The following is a 20,723-nucleotide window of genomic DNA, read 5'->3' on the forward strand; positions in this document are numbered from 1 at the left end:
GAATTTGAGCTTCTCTGGTTATTAATTATTTCCTTTAAAGTCGAGAATGACACAGGTTCAAACTGTTGAAAGACCGTTGAACATTTGGAAACTGGGGCTTGATTTACTACCAGAGAATGTGGGGCCCTTAACACTGAGATTTTATCTATAAAATAATTTAGAAATTTCTCGCAGAGGGCCGGGGAGGCACCCATCGAAACATCAGAGCAGGGATTAACCATTGAGTTAAAGATTTTAAACAGAACTCGAGGATTGTGACTATTAGTTGCAATAATGTTCGACAAAAAAGAAGTTTTTGCCATTTTGGCAGCCTTCTGAAATTTAGACCGGCTCATATGCAGGATGTCAAGGGACACCTGACGTCGTTCGTAAGAGATTACAGGATGACCCTGACCTCAACAACAGGATCACCTTCAGCACCAACAAAGGTCAGTACTACACCCAGAAACATGGGTGTGCCATGGGTTCCCAAGTTTCACCAATTGTGGCCAACTTGTACATGGAAAAAGTCCAAAAGAAGCTTTGGTATCCTACCCTGGTACACCACAGAGTCACTGGTTCAGGTATGTGAATGACACCAGGGTGAAAATCAAATCTTAGGTGAATCTCAGTGAATTTTACCACGGACCACATTACACGGTGGACCAACAAATCAAGTTCACCAGGGAGGATATGAAAACTGACAGGTTAGCCTTGTTAGCCTTTGAGATTTCCATCAGTAATGGGGGACATCTAAAAGCTGATGTGTACCGGAAACCTACGCATACGGATCAGTATTTAACGTTTGACTCTCATCATCCACTGGAGCATAAACTGGGTGTCATTAGGACGCCACAACACAGAGCAAACACCATCCCAACAGACACAGTGGGCAAGGAAGCAGAAGAACATCACATCAAGAAGGCCCTGAATAAATGTGGTTATCCCAGCTGGACATTTGTCAAAGCAGAGAAAGCTCCTAAAGAAAGCTCCAGCTGATCCAGGAGAGAAGGACAACCGCTGGCTATGGTAAAACCTTGAGTAATCTCTTGTTTGTCAGAAGTATCGGAACAGCTGAGGTGCATGTTCTCTAAACACTGCATCTCTATGGCTTTCAAAGGATACATCTTTCACCATCTTACAATGCTGTGATTGCAGCCATTCCCTAACTCAGGGGTCTGCAACCTTTTACACCCAAAGAGCCATTTGACCCGGTTTCCACGCAAAAGAAAACACTGGGAGCCGCAAATACTTTTTGACATCTAAAATGAAGATAACACTGTATATATTGTTTTTTATCTTTATGCTTTGTGTGAACAACTAAGGTGTGTTGCTTATGAAATCCATGAAGTGCTACAGAGAAAATTAAATTCTATTTATGTAATCAACACATTTTGAACTCTTAAAGAAATATAACAAAAGGAAAGACACCCAGCTGAACTAAAATGATCCATGTAGCAAACAAAAACTGTTGTGAGCCGCCTCCCTTATATCTCCTTTGGGCTGTTGGAGCCTTGACCTGACTCTTAAAAAATAATTGGAAAAAAGCACTATGCTGCTGAAAATGAAAAATAGATATTTGCAAAATTATGTATTTTACCTGGTTAATGTGTGCGGCGGGGCGTGGTCTGCAGCGCCGCTGCAGGGGAGGCGGACGCACCTGAGCGACACCCGCAATCACGCCTCGCTGCCTTTACGTCTGTGCTATCTGTGCTGTTGTGTTGTTGGTGGTGTATGTCGGGCTGTGAGCTGAAAAGCTACAGCCGGCTGTATGCGTACAGCAACCGTGTGTGAAAACTGCTCAATAAAGAGATGCTCAAAAGCATGCTCATGGAAACATCGTCGGGTCTGCCGTGATTTGTTTACAATGGGACTTCTGCTCCTGAACCTCTGCACACAGAGTCCGCAAATCGGGGCTATACGAAGTCAGTTTACGCAGGACTGTAAGCCGTCATCTGTCAGGCGTGAGCGGTGTTTGTCTTTAACATAGTTCACGGTGGAGAACAGCTGCTGACATAATGTGGATCCGAAGATCCATAATTGGCCTACCTGGGGTTGAAAGTCTCGATAAATGCACGGCGTTTCGGTGGGTACACCGGCTTCTGCGAGTGTGACGCTTATTTTGAGCGATGAAAAAATAATAGAATATAATTTTATTTTTATATTTCAATATCACAATAATCTTCCAATTTAGAACTACGAGTTAAAAAGAACTAACATAAATAAAATACACCTCAGCTAAATACTTCTAATTTATTTGCCCAAACCACGCGGAGCCGCAGTATAAGGACTAAAGAGCCGCATGCGGCTCCGGAGCCGCAGGTTGCCGACCCCTGGTCTAACTCTTTGTGAATGGTACTCATGGCCATTGATCAGTTGCCCATTTTGCCAATGACAATTTACAAAATAATAACCATGAAACTGACCTTACGGCCCATTGTTAGTCAGTGGTGCTAGTGTCGGTCATTATGCAAATGTACCGTTTCTAAGGTTGGGGAAACCTGCAGTCAGCTGAGACTGAAGAAGTCACTTCTCCCACTGAAAACGTTACATAGAGATGAAGAGAATATACTTTTGGGGATTTCCTTACCTGGATGATTGAGCATGCATCAAGATATTTACTTGGACATTTTCCTACTGACTGCTCTACTGTAATTCTGGCACCACTAAGTGCTTGGAGGGACTTCTTGTTTGGAGAGCGTTCATATTTAGCTAGAGGAGCTCAGCTTTGAAAACAAGAGTCATTGTGCCGGACCTGGCTTCAAACCAAGCACTGTTCTTAGAGGTCTTCCTCCCAAAGGTAGCAAAAGCTATTCTATTTTCAGAGTTGTGCTGCTGGGCTATAGACAGAGCTTCTGTAATTTTTGGGGGATCTTGGCAAATTCATCTACTACTACTGCATCTGGGAATTGATGCAACCTCAACTTGCAACACACTTGTGAGTGGTCAGTGGCCAGCTACGTTCTTTGTCCTTGAAAGTAGCTGAATTAGCTAGGCGCATTTCGTCCACCTGTAGATGAAACCACTGACTGTGAACTGAGTATATCATTCCAATGACAAAAAAAGTAATGTTATAAAGTTAGACATATTTAATGTTTCTCGAAATATTTCTCTAGGTAATTTGAGGCTATTTGTTGTTAAATTGCAGCAAAGAACAAAAACCCAGAGAAGAACTGTACTGAAAACATCTCAGCTTGATTTGAAATCAATTTTTGTCTGTGTGCTCTACAGAGTGCTTTTTAAAATTTATTGATTTTGTTGATCTTTACTTCTGAGAAGTAAAGATGGGCAAGAGTCGTAATCCAAACCCAGTCATGTTACTGACCTGTTATCAGTGAACCTAATTGGTTGCAAAATATTCCTCCAGCTGTTCCTTTTAGCATTTTATTGCCCCATCCCAATTTTTTTAATATGTTGCTACTATGAAATCCCAAATGCGGTAATATTTCTCTTAAAATGGTACATTTTCTCATTTTAAACATTAGATATGCTTTTTATGTGTAACTGTGAAGATGCAAGGAGCAGAGGTGATAATGGCAAGTAAGTTTAAGTATCTGGGGTCAACTGTGTTGGGGAGTAACAGAATACATGTACCGGCGTTACATATTTAAAATACAAAATATGAGTAACTGTATTCTGTTACAGTTATCGTTTAAAAAGGTGATAATTAGAATACAGTTATTTTGTTGAAATAAATGAATTACACAGCGGTATTTTCATGTTTCATATGCTAGGCTATCCCCTCTCTATCTCCTTTCTATTTTTGGTAATTCCACGCATTGCCAGAAACCCAAACAAAACACGAACTAAGAGTCTCTAATGTCGGCGTCCTGTTAATGTTGGTGGCATCAGTTACACAATGGACCCAGAGCCAGTGCAACAGAGCCAGCAGTGTACAGGCTGGAATGGATTTCTAACTTGGAAATCCCAACACCACTTCACATTATATGAAGAAAGGGATGAAGGGCGAAATCTGACCGTGCAATACAAACTCTGTTTGCCCGCAACCAAGCTGCTCTCAGCGTCAAAAGACTCCAACCTAAAGAAACATCTGGAAGTAAGTTCTTTTTTAAGAAATAATGTTAGCCTACTCCAACTACCTTGTTTTAGTTGTGATAGCTACCTGGGTTATGTACCACTTCAGTATCTTTGATGTACTATTGCTGTGTGATTTATTACTATTACTGAAGGCTACTTGCCACCGAGCTACCTTACAATATAAAGCGCCTTGAGGAGACTGTTGTTGTGATTTGGTGCTGTATAAATAAAATTGAACTGAACTGATAGAGAGAGAAAAGATACTGAAAATCTGCTTGATCACCTGCTGAGAGAAAAAAAAAACAAGCAAGAAGACGACAACACATAAGGGAAACCATAGCAACAACCAACCTCAGCATCAGTAACAGTAAATAATAAATATTGGATGATACCGAGCAGCACACAGTACTAATAATGCATGATATGTTTAGAGGCACAGCCCGAAGAGGAGACATGGGCCCATCCTCCCGCAGGCCCACCACCCGCAGGAGGCGCCATAGGGGTCGGGTGCAATGTGTGTCGGGCGGCGGCCAGGAGCGGAGGCCCTGGCGGACCGATCCCCGGCTGCCAAGACTGGCAATAGGGACATGGAATGTCACCTCTCTGGTGGGGAAGGAGCCTGAGTTAGTGCGTGAGGTTGAGAAGTACCGGCTAGATATAGTCGGGCTCACCTCACGCATGGCTTGGGCTCTGGAACTAGTCTCCTGGAGAGGGCTGGACTCTGTCTCAGTCTGGAGTTGCCCCTGGTGAGGGCGGCGGGCTGGGGTGGGTATTCTAATATCCCCCGGCTTGCTGCCGGTGCGTTGGGGTTTTTCCCGGTGGATGAGAGGGTTTGTTCCCTGCGCCTCAGGGTCAGGGAACGGGTCCTGACTGTCATCTGCGCTTATGCGCCGAGTGGCAGTTCAGAGTACCCAGCTTTCTTAGAGTCCCTGGGGGTGCTGGAAGGTGCCCCACCTGGAGACTCTGTTGTCCTACTGGGAGACTTCAATGCTCACGTGGGTAACGACAGCGAGACCTGGAGGGGCGTGATTGGGAGGAACGGCCTCCCTGATCTGAACCCGAGTGGTGTTTTGTTATTGGACTTCTGTGCAAATCACAGTTTGGCCATAACGAACACCTTGTTCAAACATAAGAGTGTCCATAAGTGCACGTGGCACCAGGATGCTCTAGGCCGCAGGTCGATGATCGATTTTGTAATCGTATCACCAGACCTGCGACCATATGTTCTGGACACTGGGTAAAGAGAGGGGCTGAGCTGTCAACTGATCACCACCTGGTGGTGAGTTGGATCAGGTGGCGGGGAGGACGCTGGACAGACCCGGTGCACCTAAACGCGTAGTGAGGGTGTGCTGGGAACGTCTAGCAGAGGCCCCAGTCCGCGAGATCTTCAACGCACACCTCCGGCAGAGCTTCAACAACATTCCGAGGGAGACTGGGGACATTGAGTCCGAATGGACCATGTTCAGCGTCTCCATTGCCGGCTTGCTGCATTGAGCTGCGGCCGCAAGGTGGTTGGTGCCTGCCGTGGTGGTAATCCCCAACCAAATGGTGGACACCAGAGGTGAAGGGAGCCACCAGGCTGAAGAAGGAGTCCCATCGGGCTTGGTTAGCCTGTGGGACTCCAGAGGCAGCTGACAGGTATCGACAGGCCAAGCGGAATGCGGCTCAGGCAGTGGCTGAAGCAAAAACTCGGGTGTGGGAGGAGTTCGAGAGGCCATGGAAAAAGACTTTCGGACTGCCTCAAGAGATTCTGGCAAACCGTCAGGCGTCCTCAGGAGGGGAAAGCGGTGCTCTACCTGCACTGTGTATAGTGCTGGCGGAGCGCTGCTGACGCCGACTGAGAAAATTGTCAGACGGTGGAAGGAATACTTGAGGACCTCCTTAATCCCACTGACACGTCTTCCGAGGAGGAAGCAGAGTCTGGGGATGAGGGAATGACCCGCCAATTTCTGGGGTCGAGGTCACTGAGGCAGTTAAACAACTCCTCGGTGGCAGAGCCCCTGGTGTTGATGAGGTCCGCCCGAGTTCCTGAAGGCTCTGGACGTTGTAGGGCTGTCCTGGTTGACACGCCTCTACAATGTTGCGTGGAGATCAGGGGCAGTACCCTGGACTGGCAGACCGGGTGGTGGTCCCCATCTTTAAGAAGGGAGACCGGAGGGTGTGTTCCAACTATAGGGGATCACACTCCTCAGCCTCCCGGAAAGTCTATGCCAGGGTGCTGGAAAGGAGAGTTCGTCCGTTAGTCGAACCTCGGATACAGGAGGAACAATGCGGTTTTTCGTCCCTGGTCGCGGAACACTGGACCAGCTCTTTATCCTCTCGAGGATACTTGAGGGTGCATGGGAGTTTGCCCAACCAGTCTACATGTGTTTTGTGGACTTGGAGAAGGCATTCGACCGTGTCCCTCGGGTGTCCTGTGGGAGGTGTTGCGGGAGTATGGGGTGTCTGGCCCACTGTTACGGGCCATTCGATCCCTATACAACCGCTTGCGAGAGTTTGGTTCGCATTGCCGGCAATAAGTCGGACTTGTTTCCGGTGGGTGATGGGCTCCGCCAGGGCTGCCCTTTGTCACCGATTCTGTTCATAATTTTATGGACAGGATTTCTAGGCGCAGCCAAGTGGCGGAGGGCTTTCACTTGGTGGCCTCAGAATCTCATCTCTGCTTTTTGCGGATGATGTGGTTCTGATGGCTTCATCGGTGGGGCCTCCAGCTCGCACTGGCAGTTCGCAGCCGAGTGTGAAGCAGCGGGAATGAGGATCAGCACCTCCAAATCTGAGGCCATGGTTCTCAGCCGAAAAGGGTGGAGTGCCCACTCCGGTCGGGATGAGTTCCTGCCCCAAGTGGAGGAGTTCAAGTATCTCGGGGTCTTGTTCGCGAGTGATGGGAGAAGGGAGCCGGAGATCGACAGACGGATTGGTGCTGCGGCTGCAGTGATGCGGACGCTGCACCGGTCCGTCGTGGTGAAGAGGGAGCTGAGTGTAAAAGCGAAGCTCTCAATTTACCGGTCGATCTACGTCCCGACCCTCACCTATGGCCACGAGCTGTGGGTAGTGACCGAAAGAACGAGATCGCGGGTACAAGCGGCAGAAATGAGCTTCCTCCGAAGGGTGGCTGGCCTCTCCCTTAGAGATAGGGTGAGAAGTTCGGCCATCCGGGAGGGGCTCAGAGTAGAGCCGCTGCTCCTCCACATCGAAAGGAGCCAGTTGAGGTGGTTCGGGCATCTGACAAGGATGCCCCTGGGCGCCTCCTGGGTGAGGTGTTCGGGCATGTCCCACCGGGGAGGCCCAGGGCAGACCCAGGACGCGCTGGAGAGATTATATCTCTCGGCTGGCCTGGGAACGCCTTGGTGTTCCCCCGGATGAGCTGGAGGAGGTGGCTGGGGAGAGGGAGGTCTGGGCTTCTCTGCTTAGGCTGCTGCCCCCGCGACCCGACTTCGGATAAAGCGGATGAGGATGGATGGATGGATGGATGTTTAGAGGCAGCAGCCAACCAAGATAGTTTGTGTCTGTGGGTACTTGTTTGTACACCTGTGTGTACACCTGCGTAGGTGTGCGCTTATGAGTGCTCACCTTACCCACACTTTCTCTATGTAAGTGTGGGTATGGGGAGCCATAGCCCTGCCCCCTGGGTCATTCAAGCATCCATGGAGGGAGACCCGGGCCCCAGACATCCAGAGCCCCCCCCCAGAGCACGAAAGCCCAAGGAGGACCACCGCAGGGGCAATCATGCCATCTACCCATAAAAGAGCTGAGGAGAGCCCTGGATGGGCGTCACCTAGCAGCCACTGTGCAGAAGCCACAGGGGGCTGCAGCGACTAGCCTGCAGGCTCCACCAAGTCTCGGGCCCAGAGACCCAAGGGCCGTCCACTCCCCAGAAGGGGCCCGGCAGACCATGGAGTCTGGGAGTGAGCCACTACATACCTGAGCACCCAGCCCCAGACATAGAGAACCAGCCGCCAGCGGGTGGGGGCACCAGCCACAGGCAGGGAGTGTGGTCGGGGGAAATATGTTCTGAGAGAGGTGGAGTCTAAGACCCGACCTGACACATAGATACAAACACGCATTCCCACCCTCACACACTCACACAACATGGAGACACACAGAACTGTATGCAGTACACACACTCACACTCCCCATAAAAACACTATACTCCAGGGTCCAGGCACCAGCACCCCCGGAGTGGAAATCCACCCCCAGACCCAGGAGATGGGGTGGAGACGAACAGACTGGCCCCTGCATCAGCAGGGAAACCCACCAGCACAGACCCTGCTCAGACGGCCAGATCCTCCTCCCGGTCCCCCACCCCACATGGTGAACAGAGAACGGAGGTGTGTGAAGACCGCATACCTCACTCTGCTCGCTCCTGTGTGGTGTTGATGAGTGTTGTTCTAAGTGCATCTAAAGTTTTAATTTAGTTTGAAACCTAATCTTAAAAATAGAGAAAGTGTTTGTTTCCTGAATCCAAACGGGAAGCCGGAATTCTGGATTTAACAGGAAGCCAATGAAGGGAAGCCAATACAGGAGAAATCTGCTCTCTCTTTCTAGTCCCTGTCAGTACTCTTGCTGCAGCATTTTGGATCAGCTGAAGGCTTTTCAGCGAGTTTTTAGGACATCCTGATAATAATGAATTGCAGTAGTCCAGCCTGGAAGTAATGAATGCATGAACTAGTTTTTCAGCGTCACTCTGAGACAGGATATTTCTAACTTTATGTGTATATAAGAATATATTATGGCTTTACGAGATTTGTAAATCATTACGTTCTGTTTTTTTGTTTTACATTTTACACAGTGTTCCAACTTTTTTAGCCCTGTGGATGTATTGACATAGTGGGAGTTCAAAACAGGTAGATTTCGAAGCACCAAAGAGAGAAACCAGGTCACTGTTGCCATGTGCTTTGCCAAGAACTTTACAACACTCGAAAGGAAGAACTTAAAAACAAAAAGCTGTCTTCAGCAGAACCAGGTCAGACACCTGGCAGATGACAGAAAGATAAAACATCAACTACGAGAGAAAGAAGGCATAGAGTTAACTGTCTTTTTTTTGCCATCAAATGAGTTTTTATTTTCTATATAATTGTGATTATTCCTATCTTTGTACTTCCTGTGTCTTCCTGCTTGTGAAAAGTGCTTTATAAAAAATCCTTACTTACCATAACCATTATCACCGTAGGACGATGGGTGTTCACCTAAAATGGCCTGTCTCTGTCTTCCCTTTCCACGGTCTGAAATACATACAAATACAGATAACACACAAACAAATTATCTGAATGCGAGAAGATTTTACACATACTGATTTAAATGACATTAAAGAACACTGGGAAAGTGTTTCATTCATTCACTGCCTCTTTAGAGATCTGTTAGTACCAATCAAATGGTCCATTAAGGCTGAATGCTTGAACGGGCTGGGTCTGACTGAGCCTATGTTTGGCAGTGCTTATGTGCTCCCAGATCTCAGCGATTAACTTGATGATTAAAGTCTTAATGTGTGACAAAAATCTGTGACAAATAAATAATACTCTACTTCATTATACTGTTTGACAGACAGTCACAAAGTAAAAAAAACACAACCAGAAGACAAGACAAAGTGTCCTCCACTAATCAGAAGGCTGACAGTTCAGTTCCCAGCTCCAAACAAGCAAGTTAATCCTAAAAAACGGAAATACAGGAGGTTAACAACAAGGTGGAAACCATAATTCAAGAGCAGGAAGGCCAGATTAGAAACCAGAATCAGAAACCCTCTAAAAGAGCCGGGTTTCAGATGAAACCCAAATAAATGCACCAGAATGATGAAAATAGTAAAGAATGCAGAAGAAATGGAAAGTGTACCACATCTTCTATCAGACATGGTGGAAGGCAGCAATGAATGACCGCCGGTGGAACAGGGTGACTGGTGTGTCTGCTGGTAAAAGTCTGAATTGTATGGTGCTAGATTCTCTGCTCAGGTTCAGTCAAATGAATCTACACAGCACTTCACAGTACAAATGGATCCTGCCAAAGAAACCCAAGAGTTTCTCAAAGTAAAGAAATGGGAAACTTTTCAGTGGTCAAGTCAGTCACCTGATCTCCACCCAACAGAGCATACTTTTCAGTTACTGAAGGAAAAGAGACCAACAAAAAAGCAGCAGCTGACGTTGGCTGCTTTAAAGGCCTCACAGAGCGTCTGAAGGGAGGAGACAGTATTTTGGATTCTTGACTATATCTTTAAAAATCAGAGCCGGTTATTAACAGCGCTACATTTAAATGATGTGCTGCAATTTTGAGTTTGATCAATCAAGACTCACATCTGGAGCATTCATGAAACAATTCAGCTGAACTCTTTTTTTAAAGAAGGATTTACAGTTCGAAAAAAAGGTGTCCTGTTTCTGCCAGAGTTCAAATTCCTGCAGAAACATCACCAAGGAAATCTATTTCCTCCATTTATGTTTATTGTGGGATTCATTCGGAACTGAGGGGTAGCTTCTATCTGATACTGTGTCCATGAAAGAGAACGACACACAATCCCTACGGCCATGGCAGATGTTGCTAATAGCTGAGATCTGAGACACTAACATGCCACTCCTGTGGTACAAATCTCTGCCATACAGATTCACTGAAATATTGCCCTGGCTTTCCTAAATATTACATTATATTACAGTATTACAATAAATATCATTATGACATTTTCTTGGGCTGAGAATAACACAGACAACAAGAATGCTGCTGCTTAACATGGTCAGTTTTTAATACATCAGATAAACTCGCAGTTTTAACAGCTGTAAATCCACACGAGCACCACAAGCATGCTCAGTGGCTGTCTACATGTGAAGGTTATTAATATCCTTTATATGCCTTCATTTTGTTTGCGGTTGAGTTGAGTTGGCCAAATTAAAACGGTCATGCTTTGCACATGACAACTCATGAAAAAGAAGAATATTTGAACGAGGTCATCTGTCATGCAGAGATCAGAATTTCAAAAACAAATGAAAAAGATCAGAAATGTCCGCCCTGAGGAAATGTGAGGTTTCAAAGTGAAATGAAGAGCGGCTGCTGATTTTCTATAGTAGTTTTTTTGTGTGTGTTTGTGCACATTTATTTCCATTTATTTAATCCCAGCTGCTCCCAAAAAATAACAAAACTACTTATGGTGGTAATGGAGGTGAAAAAATAAGAAAAACAGTTTTGTGGTGGTTTTATTCAGAGAAAAGCAGGAATAACAATACAAAAACATGTGAACAGAGATAAGAAAGAGACAGTACCTGTGAGGCATCAAGCTTTCTCTTTTTCCCCCCTCAGCACAAAAGAACATCAACCTGCATTACATTATCATCACAATGATAAAAACATGACCATTATCAAAACAGAATGAGTCACTGGCTCTCATCCATCAAAGCATTACATACTGTATGTACTACATACATGTTGGAGGCGCACTGACATGGCACAGACTTTCTTTAATGAGCGGTCCCATACGTACCGCCAGGATAGCGTCTTATTCACGACACGTCTGTCTGCAGTGCTGTGTATCAATCACTGCGTCACATGGCTGAAATATACACCCACTCAGGATAGTGGGGAAAAACTGGACTGCATTTCTGTGTCAGTGAACCAAACTGAGTTTTACGTTTACTTTTCACATGAGGCCAGGTAGGTGTGGATATCTTTCTTTCCATGAATAAATGAAATCATCATTTTATATCTATTTTTGTATTTTTGTCAATGGCTAAAATTTGCTCGACGATCTGAAACATTTCAGTGAAGTCAAGTAGGTGACAAACAGGGTTCACAGTATTGTGTGACCTATCAGATCATTAAAGCAACATACAACACGTTTCATTGCAACTTTCCTTTGACTTAAAACAAAGAATAAATTCTCAGATCCTGGATGGAATGGTGTCAAATTTATAATATAAGTAATTCACTAACTATTTTTGTCTTCTGGCAATAATTTAACAGTAAAATATTCTTTTTGCTTTTCCCTGCTAAGCTTACTGGAGCATAGCTGGTGTCCTAAACAACCCACATTACAGTCCTGGGGTCCGTTCTTCGTACCTCGCTAAGTAAGTTAGCTGGATTTGATTGTTGACGATTTCGCGTGATCTTGGATCGTTCGGTTCTCCGAAGCTCATCCGGGACTTGCTGTCATAGCAACAGATCCGTAAGCGTGAACCTGCTCGGGAGCAGGCTTACTTTATGTAAACAGGATTAGATCGCGGCCACTCAGGTATGTCCGCTGCAGTTATATGAAAGCAAGAGCGATATGTCGCCACTGTTTTTCCATAAATAAATATTATCAATGTAACTATAATGCAGTATTTGATTCTTTTATTGATTTCATACAGATACATACAGGTCATTTCCTAAAAAAAGCAAAATGTACTATTAATCATTCTATTTCATGTATTTGATTATTTCAGATGTAATTCATATTTTAGAGTAGTAATAGTAAAACACTTCGTGTAATCAAGATGAGAGACCACGGCTATAAAAGCGAAGGTGGATTTGGGAAGTCTGTCGCAGCCATGTCCTGTCCGTTTGTACGCGAGCAAGGAAGGTGCAAGATTGATAAGGAGAGTTTTCAGAATTCAGCGGATATTGCGGGATAGACGGGATCCTTTAGCTCAGCGCGACAGTGTGCTCATAGAGAGATATCGATTTTCCCATGAGGGTATTATTTACTTAACACTCTCTCTCTCTCTCACACACTCTCTCTCTCTCTCTCTCTCTCTCTCTCTCTCTATATATATAGATATATATATATGGATATATATATATCTATATCTCCCAACTTACTGTGCATGCTTCAGTCACCCCTTGCATGGGAACAGGTAAAAGTGATGGAGTGTTATGTAAAACTACACACAAAAACCCACAATGTCAATAAATGTCACAGTACAAAAAGCCGGGTGTGACGAGGGGTGCAGGACCACCACCTGTCTTTATTTGCTCTGCCCTTTTCTTGGTTGCTGTTATAAACAAACAAACAGATTATTTCCATCCATCCATCTTCATCCGCTTTATCCGAGGCCAGGTCGCGGGGGCAGCAGCCTAAGCAGAGAAGCCCAGACCTCCCTCTCCCCAGCCACCTCCTCCAGCTTATCCGGGGGAACACCAAGGCGTTCCCAGGCCAGCCGAGAGATATAATCTCTCCAGCGCGTCCTGGGTCTGCCCTGGGCCTCCTCGTGGGACATGCCCGAACACCTCACCCAGGAGGCGCCCAGGAGGCATCCTTGTCAGATGCCCGAACCACCTCAACTGGCTCCTTTCGATGTAGAGGAGCAGCGGCTCTACTCTGAGCCCCTCCCGGATGGCCGAACTTCTCACCCTATCTCTAAGGGAGAGGCCAGCCACCCTTCGGAGGAAGCTCATCTCTGCCGCTTGTATCCGCGATCTCGTTCTTTCGGTCACTACCCACAGCTCGTGGCCATAGGTGAGGGTAGGGACGTGATCGACCGGTAAATTGAGAGCTTCGCTTTTACACTCAGCTCCCTCTTCGCCACGACGGACCGGTGCAGCATCCACATCACTGCAGCCGCAGCACCAATCCGTCTGTCGACCTCCGGCTCCCTTCTCCCATCACTCGCGAACAAGACCCCGAGATACTTGAACTCCTCCACTTGGGGCAGGAACTCATCCCCGACCCAGAGTGGGCACTCCACCCTTTTCCGGCTGAGAACCATGGCCTCAGATTTGGAGGTGCTGATCCTCATTCCCGCTGCTTCACACTCGGCTGCGAACTGCTCCAGTGCGAGCTGGAGGCCCTCACCTGATGAAGCCAACAGAACCACATCATCCGCAAAAAGCAGAGATGAGATTCTGAGGCCACCGAAGTGAAAGCCCTCCGCCACTTGGCTGCGCCTAGAAATCCGGTGACAAAGGGCAGCCCTGGCGGAGCCCATCACCCACCGGGAACGAGTCCGACTTATTGCCGGCAATGCGAACCAAACTCTTGCAATGGTTCTATAGGGATCGAATGGCCCGTAGCAATGGGCCAGACACCCCATACTCCCGCAACACCTCCCACAGGACACCCCGAGGGACACGGTCGAATGCCTTCTCCAAGTCCACAAAACACATGTAGACTGGTTGGGCAAACTCCCATGCACCCTCAAGTATCCTTGAGAGGATAAAGAGCTGGTCCAGTGTTCCGCGACCAGGACGAAAACCACATTGTTCCTCCTGTATCCGAGGTTCGACTAGCGGACGAACTCTCCTTTCCAGCACCCTGGCACAGATTATTTCAGGGTCTCTTTTCAGGAGACTAAAAGCAATATAAGTGATAAATATTACCATTCTGTAGAATATTCTTATATTTCACTTTTACTTGTTCCCATGTTCTAGTGGGTCCTGTTGTGGCTCTAATGTGAAAGAGGATATAATGTAATATAATATAATAAATTACTTTACTAGTTTAATTTGTCAGCAACTTTCTGCCAGCCCTCTCTCCTTGCTTTTGCAGCCTTTGCAGTGTTCCCCTGCGTTTTAATTAAACTCTGAAACTCCTGAAATCCCTCAATCAAGAGTTCTTGCTCTGCTGCCGAAAAATACTGAGCGCGCTCCTTCGACATCTTCGCCGACCAATCACAGGGTTGCCGATCAATGTTTCTACTATCGATGCGTAGCCCCTTTTAAGCCACCCAGTGATCTCAGATTACTTCATCCAGCTATACTAATCGTCAACAACAGGTGTGTTCGGAGAACCGGATTAGCGAGCTCAAAGTTAGCGCGATGATTTGATCTCGGATGTGTCATTTGATCTTGGATGTAGTGAGCGAGGTACGAAGAACAGACCCCAGTCCTTGAACCCACACCAAGTTTGTTACCACTGAAATAGTGAGAATAAATGGTAAATGGACTGATTCTTATATAGCACTTTTCTACTCTCCCGGAGTACTCAAAGCGCTCTATACAACATGCCACATTCACCCACTCATACAAGCACTTCTAAACTCAAGTGCAACCTAAACTACATTCACACTCCGATGAACACATCGGAGGGCAACTCGGGGTTAGTATCTTGCCCAAGGATATTTGGCATGCAGACAGCCTGGGATCGAACCACCAACCTTCCGATCAGTAGCTGATCTGCTGTACCACCTGAGCCACAGCCACCCTCAGATATGAGTCTCACAGTCCATCAAGAGAGGCAAGTTTTGTATTTGAGACCAGATTTAGATGGTTTTGTTTTGCACTCTGAGCCTGCTTGTGTATTAAAGTATCTGCTATGATGATAATGATAAGCTCAGTGTGCATCTTTGCTGAGGGTGACACTGATTGCATGATTTTGGGTCGTCTGACACCAGGCAAAGATGTTCTGAGAGGATCTGTAGCTGACAAGCCAAAACAAACCTGTCAAACATCTGACTGTATTGATTGCAGCTTCTGTATGTTTAAATATCTGTCTGTACCCTCCTCCTCCTTAACCGGTGGGCCAATCAGAATAAAACCTTACATGAACATCATCAAACCTACAGCTGCTGATGTTTTGTTCTGTTTGCATTTGTTAAATGTTCAGCTTACATTATATGCACGTCACCCACACGTAACATAAGAGTCACCCAAATTTCTGTCTGTGATTGAATTTTGTTCAACTCTTTTAAATACGGAATGAAGAATTTTTTAAAGTGCTGCTAGCGACAAAAATATATGGTACTGACATTTTTATAGTGAGTGAAGCTGCTTTTGTTGTTCCCTTATTCACAGCAGAGGGATCCGCATGTTTGATTTGACACTGATTTTTCCACTGGATGCTTTTCCTGATGCAGCTCTCCAACGGAGCTGCACCTCCTCCCAGGATAGAGGATCCACTGGATGCTAACCACTGTGCTATGATCCAATTTCTTTCATTGACAGTATATTTTTACAATCGTGTGATCTCACAAATACGAATCAAAGCAAATCCCTCTGACATCATGTCCTCTTTATGATCGATTAATAGTAGCAGCAGTTATTGGATGAATGCACTTCAGAAACTGAAGAAGGGGATTCTCAACATGCATCGGATACCATCTGCATGGGAGTGAAGCTGTTAATAATTGTATCATACACTCCTGAATACAAAACGAAGAAGGTGAAGAGACATTTTCACTTGTGGTCTCAGGTGAGCCAAGAATGGTCTCTCCAGCACATTCATTATACAGGATGTGAGGGCAAGTGGTCAGCAGTCATTAAGCTTAGGTGTGTGGTTCATTAAGTGCACTGCAGTTTGTAGACACAAATCAAACATGCAAAGTGTGCATAGCCTCATTTGTCTACCTTTGCAACAAGTCTGGTTGCTCCAGGTTGTTGTTTAACGAGAGGACTACACTATGGTCAGACCTTCCAGTGCAGGGCAGTGGCGCTGCTTGCATAAGCATAGAGCAGCTCTAGCACCCCATCTTCTCAGGTGGGACAACAGACATACTATTGATACTTGCCAGAGGTATTCTACTGTATGTATTCCAACAGCTATCAATACCCAACCTCACAGAAGCGTTCTTTCACAGGAACACGTCCGGGATTAACATTCATATTCATATTCACCCAAAAACTCTGCAGGAACAAAATGATGAACGTGCAAAACATGGAGGAGCGAAAGCAGCAGAGTATGACAGGGTAGAAAAAAAAGGGGCAGGTTGATGTAAATGCACATTGGCACAGAGAAGCAGAGAAAGTCAGAGACGAATGACGTTGAGTTCAAAGATGCACTCAGCTGTCCGTGGATGAAAGGTAGATAGAGTTCTGTATGAATGTATGGTTAAAAGTGACTTGCTGTCTAAAGTGATGATCATTTAAAGTAGAAAAGTATCACATAAGTACCAGTCCACTTCTATTTCCATAAGGTTAATAACCTAATGCTAAACGCAGCTACTAAAGTAAAAGGTACAAGTCATATGCAGGTCAGTCTATGAGCCCATAGCTATATGCTCTCCTCTGGTAACGTACCCTTTCACAATATCAACCACTTCCCCCTGTGTAGCCACGGTGACCTTGTTTTGTGATGGGGTAGTTTAACCATATCTATGAACGGCTCTGTAATTTAAGCCAAAAGCAACAAAACCTGTGGCTGATGAGTAGGTTTATTTTATCAGCAGTGCAGGGAAAAAGCCCTCTGTGCTACTTCCAGCTGCTCCCTTATCACAAGGGAATGCCACAGAGGGCAACTTTGCATGTTTGATTTGGCAGAGTTTACAGTGGGTGCTCTTCCTGACATAACCTCCTTCTCGAACCAAACTGGGGATCTTTTACTTGAACAGAGTTTCAGACGACTGATATTCTGGGTTCCTTAATGTGCTGGTGGTGCTCCTCAGAACACTGCAGCTTGAAACACTGTTGCATTTTTTCACTAGCACAAGTAGCTAACAAAGCAGTGCACAGTCACTGTAATAGCATGACTGGTCTTCTTCTGTGGTGTGGGTGGGACCTAAACTGCTCTGTGGCTTTACCCAGTTTTAGAGGCCATTCACACCACCTGGCTGCTGCCAGTAATGTGCGGAACTGCATCGGTATTTTGGGCTAGTATTCTAACCTGTTTTACCTGACACTATATATTACAGCCTGTGGCAAAAACAAATCTAGGTCTGGGCCAAGGACCGGACATTCTGGTAAAACCTGTAAGGTTCTAAAGATAAAAATAAAACCTTTTAAAACATGATTTGTTTGATCAGCTAAAAATGTATCTCATGCCAAGATAATACTTAACATTTATGTGAATCTTTCCCAAAGTGCCTCATTTAGAGAAGGTCCAAAGTATTTTCCCCAGTGATGGTTTTCTGTATCAGTCATGTTTAAATACGCTCTCCCTTTTCCCTCAAAATAAATAAATTATATACACATTCAAATATGAAATACATATATATATATACATACATACATACATACATACATAAGTGTATATATAAAAATATAGTTCACTAGCTGGGCCCACGTCCTCATTTGAGGTTTGACAGCGTTTTAGTAGATAATGGTGAAAGGCTTGGACATGAATTGAGCTGTGGTTTGGGTATGGCCTCAAAGGGGACTGGTGGCTCATCATGTACTAAATAGAAGTTAAGAAGTTAAAGAATTGAAAAGGGGAGGGAGGGGCATGTAAACGAGAACGAACAGCTTGTAGAACTGGGGGAACATATATAGATGAGAACCGCAAGGAGCGTGTTTGGAGGCGTGGTCCCGCTCCTGAAATTCAGATAACTTTATCTGCAAATATATAACTTCTATCAAAGGGAACACAAATTCATTCACGTAGTGGCCGGATGAGCAGCTAGTAAGGAGGGAATGTCGGGCAAACTAAAACTGAGCAGTAGGGCTGTGCGATATGACCAAAATCTCATATCCCGATATTAAGACATCTATCGTCCGATAACAATATAAATCACAAAAATGTAACATTTTCTGTAAATTCTGTGAATCTCGGGCAGCTCGACTTGCGTGAAGTGTTTCCAGCTGGGCGTCGCGTACCTGGAGTCCAGTGTTTTAACTGATGCACAAAACGATACATTTTTAGACATAAGTTGTAACGGCCGCTGTTTTCTTTGTGAGTATTTATTACACAGCGTGCTGCGGGGAAAAGCCTGTTCTAACGTTTGAGTCTAAGGTTTATTTTTTAGCACCTGACGGCTCTTTTTTGCTTCTCATCCATAAATACTCTGCATCTTTCACGTGATTCAGTTTATTTTGAAAAGTCTCAACAGGATCTTGAGCTTTATTGTGAAAGGTTTATGTGGAAAATAAACAAGCAGACATGCGGTGGTCTTAACGTCGTTGTTGCTAGACAACGCATACAAACAAGCGCTTGCCCATCTGTAGTGTTGTTATATTAAATATAAGAGAAAGAGAGAACTTTAGGAAATTCATATAGCCACTACAGTGACCATCAAAATAATGAAAAAATATTGCCGTAAACAGTTTATTTTGCGACACCACGAAACAAACGATAGCGTAAAATGAAACGATAGACGTTTTTATATCGTCATCCGATATATATCGTTATATCGAACAGCCCTACTGAGCAGTAAAGATACTAGCAACCACTATTGTGGAAGCTAATGGGATAAATAAATAAATACATTTTCATACTCCACCAGTGGACCCCAACAGACCCCAGCCCAAGTGCTCACTTGTGACTGCCCCAGTCTGTGTCAATGCAGTGCACCCCCATGAAATCATATAACACAGCAGATAAAAATGTATTTAGTGATTATTTCAACTAAACAGAGTTGGGACCAGTTCATCACAAAAACAATCATTTAATGAATCATTTTAAAACAAGGCTGTTTAAGGTTATATTAGGCAGCCAAAACTAAAATATTCATTGGTCGTTCATGGCAGTTCGGGGAAGGTCAGAGTGTCACCGAGACTGTAACAAATGATAAATAATGCTCTGTGGATATCAAAAGAACATTTCACGGTGAATCTGGTACTCTGGGCAGTAGCTGTTAATTACATGTTGCCATTGACCAAAGCCAGGGGCTGTGAGCTTACCACTTTCAGATGTCGGGCAATTTTTTATTCAGTGCTGTCTGAAAAAAAAAAACAACAACAGTTTTTTGAATTGAGTGAATTCAGGATGAACTGACTCCAACATCAGTCTCACCACACAGTTTGAGATAACGTAGCTATGGACCACACAGGACTGCGATCAGACAACACACTCATGCAGTAATACAACGTAACAACTTTTGGCTTTAAACAAGTCACTGATACATAGTAATTAATCTTTCTATGATAATATACCAATCAAGGAAATTTAGATGGCTAAATGTAGAGCTCCTGATTAGGGCTGTCACAATATACTGGCTTTCACAGTTTAAATATTTAAAAAATGAAGTTTTTCTTAGAGTTTACAGATTTGTGTACCTTTGCTGGTTGGCTGGTACCAGAACTGGGCCGTGTGATTGATGGTGAGTCAGCACTTTTTCACCTGTTTGTTTCTTTGCACCAAGAATTAAAAGGCTTGGCAGTCAACAGTTAACTCTTTCTCAGATACACTAGAGGCTTTCTTTGGTAAGAGCATGTTCATGCTAGCTAACCTAAATCCTTTGGTAGTTCTCGAGTTACTTAACCGGCTGTTCACATTAATACTGATTTAAAGTCTTTTAGTCTTGTTTGAGATTTTTTGTTTAACGTTTCATATTTGAGGATCTGCAAACACTATGAACATCTGCAATAACATCAACACTGCTTTTTTTGACTAAATGGCAAATTTAGAGACTTGAACCCAGATACACATGTGAAGGAAGCTGACACGCGTAAACACAGCACCACTGTCTTTATTTATTTACATGCCCATCTACTAGAATATTTAGCCGTCATCTGAATAGCTACTGTACTGAATAGCTACTGTGAATAGCTACTGTACCTGCCTATCTCTGTTTTTCAGACCTGTAACAGCCAATGAAATCCTCAATTTAATGTTTTATCTTAATTCTAAGCAACATTTTAACGATAGTTCTTAGTTTATCGTTTTTGGATACCACTTTTGCAGCAAGGTGTCATTAAAAATCTGATATTGTGACAACTCCAATTCAGATAAAATAAAGTAACAGAGAGCAGAGTTTTGATATTCATAATGTAGAATCACATAGCCAGAGACTGAACTTATTACCCAATCAGGTGTTTTCATCAGATTTTGAAGATGAAACAAGGATTTGTTTTCACTTGTTATGTCGATGTTTGGTAAAAAAAACAAAAAAACATGCAAGATTGCTATAAAAAAGCAACACTGAAAGTAAAATCTAATATGTTGAGGCTCT

General features: G+C 44.6%; 1 protein-coding gene across 2 annotated transcripts in view; it reads right to left on the reverse strand.

Moving 5' to 3' along the window:
- Positions 1 to 20,723, reverse strand: part of LOC116320351 (heterogeneous nuclear ribonucleoprotein L-like) — a 67,256-nt gene that overhangs the window by 11,057 nt on the left and 35,476 nt on the right. For both annotated transcript variants that reach the window (XM_031739942.2, XM_039622005.1), the window contains one exon: positions 9,168 to 9,239. In XM_031739942.2, the coding sequence (XP_031595802.1) occupies positions 9,168 to 9,239 (72 nt within the window). The remainder of the gene's footprint in view (positions 1 to 9,167; positions 9,240 to 20,723) is intronic.

The sequence above is a fragment of the Oreochromis aureus genome, linkage group 13 (assembly GCF_013358895.1).
Source record: "Oreochromis aureus strain Israel breed Guangdong linkage group 13, ZZ_aureus, whole genome shotgun sequence".
Classification (NCBI taxonomy): Eukaryota; Metazoa; Chordata; class Actinopteri; order Cichliformes; family Cichlidae; genus Oreochromis; species Oreochromis aureus.